This window comes from Rattus norvegicus, chromosome 4 (genome assembly GCF_021556685.1).
Source record: "Rattus norvegicus strain SHRSP/BbbUtx chromosome 4, alternate assembly SHRSP_T2T, whole genome shotgun sequence".
Taxonomy (NCBI): Eukaryota; Metazoa; Chordata; class Mammalia; order Rodentia; family Muridae; genus Rattus; species Rattus norvegicus.
Window position 1 is genome coordinate 85123508 of NC_141537.1, and position 9787 is coordinate 85133294.

Consider the following 9787-nt stretch of genomic DNA (forward strand, 5'->3'; position numbering starts at 1 on the left):
TGTGTCCTAAGCTTGCCACATGTGTATTCACGAAATCTTCAAATTCAGGTTTTTGATTTTCCCTATTTATACAGGTGAAGCAACTAAGGTCTAGTGAACCAGAGAAGCTCAAGTCTCACAAATGGATAGTGGGAGGCTCAGCTAGGTCCAGTGGCACAGGATTATAATCCCAGCTACATGAGAAGCTGAGGCAAGATGGTCACAGGTTCAAGGCCAGCTTGACTTGAGTCCACAACACCACTTAATATAGACTCTATGAGGTGAGGCCTTAATACAGACTCTGTACAGCCTGAGCTGAGCACAGTGAGGTAGAGCTCTTGATGGGAAGGAAACCCCTTAGAGCCATGAACGCAGTCACCCCTCAAAGGACCATGTATCGTCTTTGTACTTCTCAAAGCCTACACCTACTCTGTATATTTTGCTTGCTTCTTACAAGCCAACTGCATACAAACAGAAAGCAGACCAAGCGCAGCAATGCACCACTGGGCTACAAACCTACCTTCTGCTGCCGAGGTCTTCCACACAGCGTGGGGCTATATCGGTGCCCACAGGAGAACCCGCAGCCATCACCACTTGCACACATCAGGATCTCCTGGCCCCTTTTAATTTCTAATCCCTACCCCCATTTCAGTTCTCTGTTACAGTTGAAAATAAAGAGTCACCTAAGTGAGAAGCCCTTCACAGCACTGTTGAAAATCAAAAGGTTAAAAACAACAGAGTTCAGACTCCTGCTCGCAAACATTAAGCACTTCATCCTAGCACGCGCATCTCCAGAGTCTGTTATAACAGTTTTGCCTCTCCCTTCTTGATGATGTCTTCCATCTCGTCTGAGATCTTTCCTTTATAGTCATTTGGTTCTATCACGTTTAACTTCTCTTGATATTCCAGCGGTAAACCGTTTTCTTTCGCACCCATGCAGATAACCTAGAAGTGGGTAGAATAGGGAAACCCTGTTAGTTAGGAGTGTGATTTCGTGTGGCACCATGGCTTTGTCTGTACTGTCAAGACCCACGACACTGGCTTTAGATGACTGAAGAACCCACACATTTTAAAACAAGACCCAGGCAAAGCCGCCGTTCCTCATTCTGAGTGTGGCTACAAAAGGGATTTTCTGAGGAGTCTGAAACACTGCCAGAGTATCAGTTCTATGCGCAGCAGCCTGACTTAAGATGTTTTAATATTAAAAAAAAAAAAGCAGTTATGGCATGAAATTCACATGATGTTTTAAGAAAAACCACGCTCTTAAAAAAATAAAATTATCTTAGTTTAAAACAAGACAAAGCTTACGGGGACAGGCTGTATCAGTGGCACTGACTATCTCTGCTTGGATGAGACACAGAGGACAAGGGACAACTGATTCCCAAGACCCTAACTGGTCAGACACTCAGCACCTGTGTCACCTTGCACATCAGCCTAGTCCCCACAGGCCACACAAGGCACCATGGGGCGTCTGGCCTCACATCTTCTTGGGTCTTGGGTGTTGGAGGATGGATTCCCTGACTCCAAAGGGCCTTAGTGATTTTTCCATTCAGGGAAAAAATACTTCAACAGCAGAAAATATTTCCCCCTCCTCCACAAAAAAATAGATCTGTTCTATGAGAAACTGTTTGTTGAAGAAAAAAGAATTAGGAAAGTATATGATAGACTACTATATATAATCGATATCATAAATCTATTAAAACACTTTTCTTATTTAAAACATTTTGATTAAAATGTTCATGTCAAAATTTAAACTCTTAAAAGCTTTCTAAAAACGAAATGGTCTATTTTAGCTCAATGAAATGAAAAAGGTTTAGTACAGTCCAAGCAGTTCACCTTCTTATACTGTGGTGATGGGGGCGCTCTCTCATAATTCGTCATCAGGTAACTCCTGCAGGTGATGTCCTTCCCTTGTTGAGTTGTAACTTTAATCTCTATTACAACATACACTCCACTTTTAACTCCTTCTTGTCTGAAACCAAACAAACCATATTTTAGCTACACAGGACGTAGGAGAATGGTTCTGAGGTAAAAAAGATATTTTATTCAGTTGAAGTGTAAGATTAACCATTTCTCTAATACGCATGTTTGCTCGCTGTGTGCTGGGGAATGCACAGTGTCACCATGTCAAAAGTACACTTAGCATGTTTTACAACTTTCTTTTTTTTTTTTTTTTTTTTTTTGGTTCTTTTTTTCGGAGCTGGGGACCGAACCCAGGGCCTTGCGCTTCCTAGGCAAGCGCTCTACCACTGAGCTAAATCCCCAACCCCACAACTTTCTTTTTCTTTGAAATAGAGTTTCACTCTGCAGGCCTGTCTGGCCTGGAACTCACTATGTAGAGCAGTTGGGCTTGCACACACAGAATCTACCTGCGTCTATCTCCTGAGTGCTGAGAGTAAAGTTATGTCCCGCCATGTTTCCACCATGCCTAGCGTGCTTAGCATTTTAATATTACAGTTGTCATCTGGACCCACCTATTCAACCCAATTTGGATTGAGAGTATTTCCTTAGGTCTGAAGTAAATATATACGGATTGTTTTTACTGGTCAGTACTCCCTTGAAAGGGAAGTTTTACAGTCGAACCCACTGATATTGTATTAGATAGTGAAGTACCCAAGGGACAGTAAAGCAGTACAGGTCGGTACAGGTAGGCCACAAGCAAGGGTCATGTCAAGTTGTAAAAGGGACTCAACATCTATAGATGTCGGTGCGCTCCGAGGTTGAAGCGATACTCTGAACACAGAGGAATTTTATTTGGTACACTTCCAGCAGACCTCTGTCTATTTTTACTGTCTGAAAACATGCTTCAATGGGTTCATTTTTACCTTCGTGCCCCTGAAGCTGAACAAGAATACCGAACAAGACGCCGTGATCTGAGAGCAAGAGAATGTGGCAGTCTGCACTGTATCAGGCACCCGGTCACACAACTCTGAGAATTTTAGCTCTGCTGTGCTATTTAACACCTTCGCAAATTATTATGACTTATTCAACTGCAACCTCAAAGAATTTTAACCAACTCGCTTTCAAAATCGTTTTTGGACGATTCATAAATGCATAACCTTTTGCAATATGGAACCAGAAAGAAAATTTTTAACGAGATAAGCAGAACTAAAACTTAAGGGCTTTCATTTTTTTTTTTTTTTTTTTTTTTTTACCTCAGAGAGACAAGCATCGCCCCCGTCTAATGAGTGAGTGTGACCGTCCCCTTCTAGGTTGGTTAGCAGACTGCTGGTTTCTAACTACTGAACCGACTCTGAAGAATGGAGTGTCTCTACAGTGTGGTCACCAACGCGCATTCCGACAGCCCGCTTTGGATTACTTATTATTGTAACTGGTAATTAGAAGTCACCTACTCATCCAGAGAACTTAAATTGCTTTTGTTCATTTTCCATACTACTCCCCACACTTCATCGCCAGGACTTTGAAAAATGGTAGCTATACCTCCGTGCCACCTCTCACTCATTTTGCCTTGGAAATTGCCGAAGTCGAGCTTAAAGTCCTGCAAGGGAAACCAAAGCAATGGGGTCAATTATCTGTTTGAGCACGAGCCTCTTTCCTCAAAATGCAAGTGAGCTGCGCTGGCCGCCATGTGAGGAAAACAGTCAGCGACAGACAAAGATCCTTAAATCCCAATGTACTGGATAATAGCTTTAGCTTTCATTGTTTCTTGCAAATGACATTTTGGACTTCTTAAATGCATGTGTATTTTTACTTAGACTTTCTGGGTGATGGCTGCACAGCAGTTATGATACACTTTTATGTCTGTAGAGAAGCTTACCTGCAAATCACTGCATTTGCCCTGAGGGAGCTTGGCATGTGTGTGAGCATTGATCTTCATGAACTGTACCGATTTATTCCCCGTAACCTAAGACCAGCTCATACTTACCGAATATTTATTGCATGCTACACATGCTAGCTATTACTTTACATAGATCAATGTTTTGCTCGATTTACAACAGAAAAATCTCTAGTTTAGAAAGGTTCAGCCTTTCCCTAAGCTCTCCTAACTAAGAAGCCTCAGAGATATCTTTCTAATTAAGCTTCTGCTATCACTGACGGGCAGTCAGGGCTGAGGGAACTTGCCTTGTGAGGGCTAGGGAAATGCCCTTCCTTCTTTCCAGGGCTTAGTTTCCTTAGCAAAGTACAAAAGGATGGGCTAAATGACAGTGTTGTCAGTCCCTTCTGGTTTATATGATCCCTGTCTCCTATGTATGCTCAGAAACCTGGTTTGACACTTCAGGGAAAACACTGGTCCACATGACAAGGCCCTTCAGGAAGACTACTGGGTATTCCAGCATCAGTAGATCTGATCAAAGCTGCAGTCCACACCGGGACTGGCAGCCTACGCTCAACACAGCAGGCAACAGCATCCCGTCTGGTTCCATGACTCGATGCTTGTGTGGGACACAGGCAGCTACCTCTCCAGATCAGCTCTTTCTTCTGATTTAGGGTTGACCTGATTGTCTCACCTCTTTGCCAACTCCCCCTCTACTCCCCATCTTGAAATGTCAGGGTTTCTTGGGGTTCTGCTTAGGCCCTTTTCCAACGTGCCCAGGACAGCCCCACTACCTCCAGCAACTTCTAATACCATTGAATGCTTCAGCCACCTTTAAAATCACCCTACATTTCTATTCTGAGGCTCAAAAGCACTTAGATCTGGGACCAGTACACAGTAAAGGCCTAATAAATATTTACTGTTGATGTGGTTGGTTGTCTAAAGAGCACCTTAAACTGGATTGTGTACAAAGTTAGTTTATACTTTTTACCTCCAAACCTGATTCTCCTCTGTGAACATTATCACCATCATCTACTTGGCTGTTCAAAAACTTGAGTCATATTTGATATCCCTTCCCTACACACACACACACACACACACACCCACACACACACACACACACACACCACCACCACCACCACCACCACCACCACCACCACCACCACCACCACCACCATCATCAAGTCTTAATGATGTTATCTTCTGGGTATTACTCTGAGTCATCTACCTTCCCTGACACCACCCTAATAGATCATGGTGGCATTATCTCTGACATGAATGTCGCAAAATCTTAACTGGGCTTCCAATACCCTCACTTGCCCTGTTTTGCACAGTAACTTTTGAGCTTTCAAACGCCTAAATCTCATCATTTGCCTTCATCCTGTAAGCTGCTCCACTCACAGCCTGTAAGAGACTGCCCAAAGTTCTCTATGGTTATGTTTGGATGTGACGAGTTCTTATCTTTCCCACTCGCATGCCACATCTCCCTGCAGGCACCAGGCATTTCCTTTTTCTCGGGTCATTTGAACAAGCTATCACCGCTGACATTTTTTGGTTTTTTGTTTGTTTTTCCCTCTCTCTCTCTTCATCTCCATTCATGTCTCAGCTTAAAAGTTATATTCAGGAGGGCTTTCCTGAGCACCTAGGTCAGGTCCTCTGGTCATACATTCTGTTGTATCTTACATGTCCTCTTTTAAGGCTAACCACATCTATAATTTATCGTTTATGTGGTATTTCTTTCCATGCTCTAAGTACTTGAACTCCCTTCCTACACTCTTATATATAGAGTACAGAGAGTACATAGAGTACAGAGCATGACTCCCATTTTTAAGATTTCAAAGGCTAGGACCTGGTTATCAGATCACGTTGCTTGCTAGATATGGACATGAATACTTGGTGAAATTTAGCCAATCAGGGCACCCCACAGGGGCTCTCAATTAGAGCTAGTGTTTAAGATTATCACTCTGGGTTTAAGGAATTGCAGGGCTGTGGCAAAGCATCAGACAGGAGCCAATTCCATATTGTGTTTACTAGTTCAGGAAAGGTGCAGCCCAGCTTCCAGGGCTGGGCTGGTCCTCTCTGTAATGCTAGTTGTGTACGTGTACACACACACACACACACACACACACACACACACACACACACACACACAAGGTCTACCTGTTTACTCCATTCTTTCAAGTGAACCCATGAGCTCTCTAACAACCTTCCAACATCCACCCACTCCCCAATCTCTTTTCTTAAATCAGCTGGTTTCTGTTGCCTGAAACCAAGACTTGACAAGATTAGAAAAGTCAGCTAAAGTTGTCAAAAGCCCTGAACACAAACAGATTGTTCTGAGGAAAGATCCTCCAGGTAGCAAAGCTACTCATGTAACCCCAGCACTGCGTGCCAGAAGATTACGTACTAAAGAGGAAATGAACTACAGTCAAGAGCAACACTTTACCAGAGTTAAAAGTTCATCGGGCTATTGTACTAACTGAGGGAACATTGTTGTCACTATTAAAGACACGGTTCCAGGTCCTGATCCAGGTCTCAAGGCCAGGACCGCTCAGATCCGAAAGAAAAGACAGATATGCAGAATTTCACAGAACTGTAGGATAGATAAGGTATGCACAGGACGGAGAGCAGCTAGTTCTTGACTCATTAGCACCTATTAAAGGTACCTTACAGGATGCTCGAAGTCTGTGGAAAGGGGCAGCCAGTGGAGGGCTGCGAACTCCGATGGTGGCCAGCGGTTCCGGGCAGGGGTCGCAGCTAGCCTGCTCTCCGGGTATCGGGCACAACGGCACTGACCTGCAGGCGCGCCACGCAGCAGAACACGGCGGAAGGGTTTCGCAGGTGGATCCTCTCGGTCAGCAGATTGCTGCCGTAGGCGAAGTACAGGAACGTCTCCCCCTCCTGACCCGCATGGTCCTCACAGTCGGAGCTCGCCATGTCCACTTGTCCACGCCAGCAGCTTCAAGCACAGAAGAGCGGGGATACCGCTGCTAAAAAGAGCAGCGCCCCGCCACCCACGCCGGAGCGCAGAGTGGCGGGCGGAGCTGCAGAGAGAGAGCGCTGTGGATTGGCCGCTGGCTTGCTGGCGTGGGCCAATTACCAGGATTGGCCAGTATGCATCTTCTCCCTCCCACTGATGCTGCTTTTCTATTGGATAGATCCCTCAGCTGTCCGGCCCCCTTGCCTGAGGCGTCGCTGATTGGCGGATCTAACGGACAGCCCGAGAGCGGCTACGTGCAACTGTGTTGGTGGCGACAGTCCTAGTCACCAGTGGTGCGGCAGGCTCCGTGCCAGGTACAGGTGACACAAGGCCTCTTCCTGCTGCCGGCCTAGCCTGGAACTTGCGGCAGTCCTCCTGCCTCAACCTTCCTAGAATGGGAAGGCTAATCCTACAAGTTTTCTTAGGATCATTACCTTAAATTGCCTTTCTGAATGCCTGGGTACCCCTTACCCTACATTCAAATCCCGGCGTGGTATTTGCTAACCAGTTGACTCTATTCATCATTGCGATTTGTTTCCTCTTTTAAAAATAGAGCGAGGACAAAAGTTGTTAATCTTGAAATGAAGATAGGAGTGCAAACGGAAGATCTAGAACAATGACTACCGTTGGCCCTCAGATATTAATCTAAATACACTTCCACACTGAGAGGTGCCAGGATTCCTGGAGAAATGACTGAATCCAGGTCAAAGCTGGGAATGAAAAATATCTCTTGGAAGAACAATGATCCAAAAAGGGAGAATCCCAAGACAAACAAGGTCCTTCCTAAAAGACCAGTCACTAGACAAAGTGAGAACAACTTGAACATCAGGACAACTGGGAACTATAAAATGATCGCGAGCACTAAATGCCCCATTCTAGAAGTAAATCAAATTAAAACAGAAAAGAGAAACATATGGCCACACTATCTGCGGTGAATACCTCATCACTTTTAAAAAGTGATGATTTAAGAAAATGAGGGTTGTTCAGCCTTAGCAATCATCTTCCTTGAAACTCCCGCACCAGGAAAGCGAAGTGGCTGAAGAAGCAAATACGCAGACTGAAACGCAAGAGAAGAAAGATGAGGCAGAGGTCCAAGTAAACCAAGCTTGTGCACCCACGAAGCCTGCAGGAGCGGAAGTAGGAGGTGCTGAAGGCCGAGACACTGTCCAAGTTGTTGGACTGTATGCTGTTATGGCTAATAAATCTCAGTGGATCTGGGACACCATCTTGCTGAGATCACCTGGGAAACTGACTGCCATTTTTACATCCAAACTGCTGGCCCTCTGCTCTGGACCTTTGGCATTCTGGACTAGTTCTGTTCTCACTTGTGGCCAAGTGTAATGTAACTCGTGTACAATAAATAGATCCTCTTGTCAGCGGATAAATAAAAAAACAAAGAAAGAAAAGAGAGAAAATGAGCATTTATTTTTCTACCTTTCTAGTACCAGCTGTATTTTTTGAAAACCAAATAGCATTAGCTGATGAGGAATCAATTCTTTGTATAAAAAAAAAAGTAGTATACTGGTTAAAGGGATAGGGATACTGGGGTTAGAACATATGTCTCTGATCAACAAACGTTCCTGTCAGCAGTATCAGGCCACAGGGATGTTCCTAGGGTATTAGTTATCCCCTGGGGATCACTGCTAGTAATTGGACAGGGAGACCAGAACTATTTGGGAAACCTGATCTCTCTTTCCTGATAGCCAGTCTATCTGGTTACCAGTAAAAGTAGCTTGACACAGTCTTCTGATAGGAAGCAACATGAAGCCAGGCATTGTGGACTGCATCTTTAATACCAGCACTGAGAAGGCAGAGGCAGGCAGATCTCTGTGAGTTCAAGGCCCACCTGGCCTATAAAGCGAGTTCCAAAATAGCCAGGGCTATTATACAGAGAAACCCTGTTTTGAAAAACAACAGCAACAATAATCAACATGAAACCCCTGCACCTGTGAACTACAATTTACAAAGGTCTTTAAACTCAAAATAAGCCTTTTATATCACCCTGTTCCAGAAACCATTCACATAGAAGAACAAATGTCAATAGAAGGAATCAATGAAGAACACCTGGAACATCTCTCTTACATTGTTGTGATTAAAAGTAAAAGGTAAGGCTGGGCCAGCTAGATGGGTCAGTAGGTAAAGAAAGCACCTGTCACCAAACCTGAAGACCATTTCATTTCTTGTACCCATATGGTAGGAGATGTAGGTTTCCTCTGACCTGTACGTGTACCTTCATATGCACACACGAAATAGGTAAGCATATAAATGTAGTAAAAAGTATTTTTAGACAGACAAGACTGAGGGAGGACTGTCCTAGTTTAAGAGAAAAAAGATGTGAACACTAAATGTGATGGCTTGTCCTTGATTGATTCTGATATGGTGCCTCAAATAGAAATATATTTTAGGGATAACATGTGTGTGTGTGTGTGTGTGTGTGTGTGTGTGTGTGTGTGTGTGTGTGTGTGTTCATTATACTGTTCTATTCTATTCTTTATATTTGAACATAGTCATCTTAAGAGGTGAGAGAAAAAACAGAAAAAGAAAAGATACCAGGGAAACGCCTGGCACCGGTGTGCCTCAGCGGACACTTGCTCTACAGTCTGCAGTAGAAGACTGCTGTCCTCTCACTCCTCTCAGAGCATGAGTTGCTCCTCAGCACACATTCTCTATAGCAGCCTGGTCTTTTCCGGCCTCCCATTAAGAGCACTGCCAAAGGCTCTGCTTTAAAAGTTGCTTGTAACTATGTAAGCTGTGTTATTTGGGGTTTTGTTATAAAATGTGGTATTTAGGACTGGGGCGTATTTTTTGAGACAGAGTTTTGCAATGTTGTCTAGACTGAACTTGAACTCCCCATCCTGCCTCAGTTCCCTGAACGCTGGGATTACAATCCCGTCCAGGAGGACATCGATTTAGTAATCTTTAAAGTTAGCCCTCTTCCTACTCATCTTTCAGACGGCTTAATGTTACCGCAGTTAATAATTCTCCACAATATTTTTGGGAAAAAAATTCTAGTCTCCTTTAACTGTGAAAGTCTTGCTTTTACCAAATATTCA

The 9787-nt window shown here is 44.0% G+C and overlaps 1 protein-coding gene across 3 annotated transcripts; it reads right to left on the bottom strand.

Moving 5' to 3' along the window:
• Positions 1 to 582: 582 nt before the first annotated feature.
• Positions 583 to 6764, bottom strand: Ggct (gamma-glutamyl cyclotransferase). Of its 3 annotated transcripts, none has more exons than NM_001108629.2 (4): positions 6551 to 6764; positions 3333 to 3478; positions 1816 to 1951; positions 583 to 924 (listed from the first exon to the last, which is right to left on the bottom strand). In NM_001108629.2, exons 1-4 carry the CDS (start codon positions 6689 to 6691, stop codon positions 781 to 783), a joined length of 567 nt encoding a protein of 188 aa, NP_001102099.1. In that variant the 5' UTR covers positions 6692 to 6764; the 3' UTR covers positions 583 to 780. The 3 variants fall into 3 exon arrangements, 2 of the variants coding, with proteins under 2 accessions (NP_001102099.1, XP_087514236.1); XR_015685644.1 differs by having other exon boundaries at positions 589 to 924; positions 3421 to 3478; positions 6551 to 6721; XM_087658110.1 differs by lacking the exon at positions 1816 to 1951 and having other exon boundaries at positions 589 to 924; positions 6551 to 6721.
• Between the last annotated feature and the right edge of the window lie 3023 nt (positions 6765 to 9787).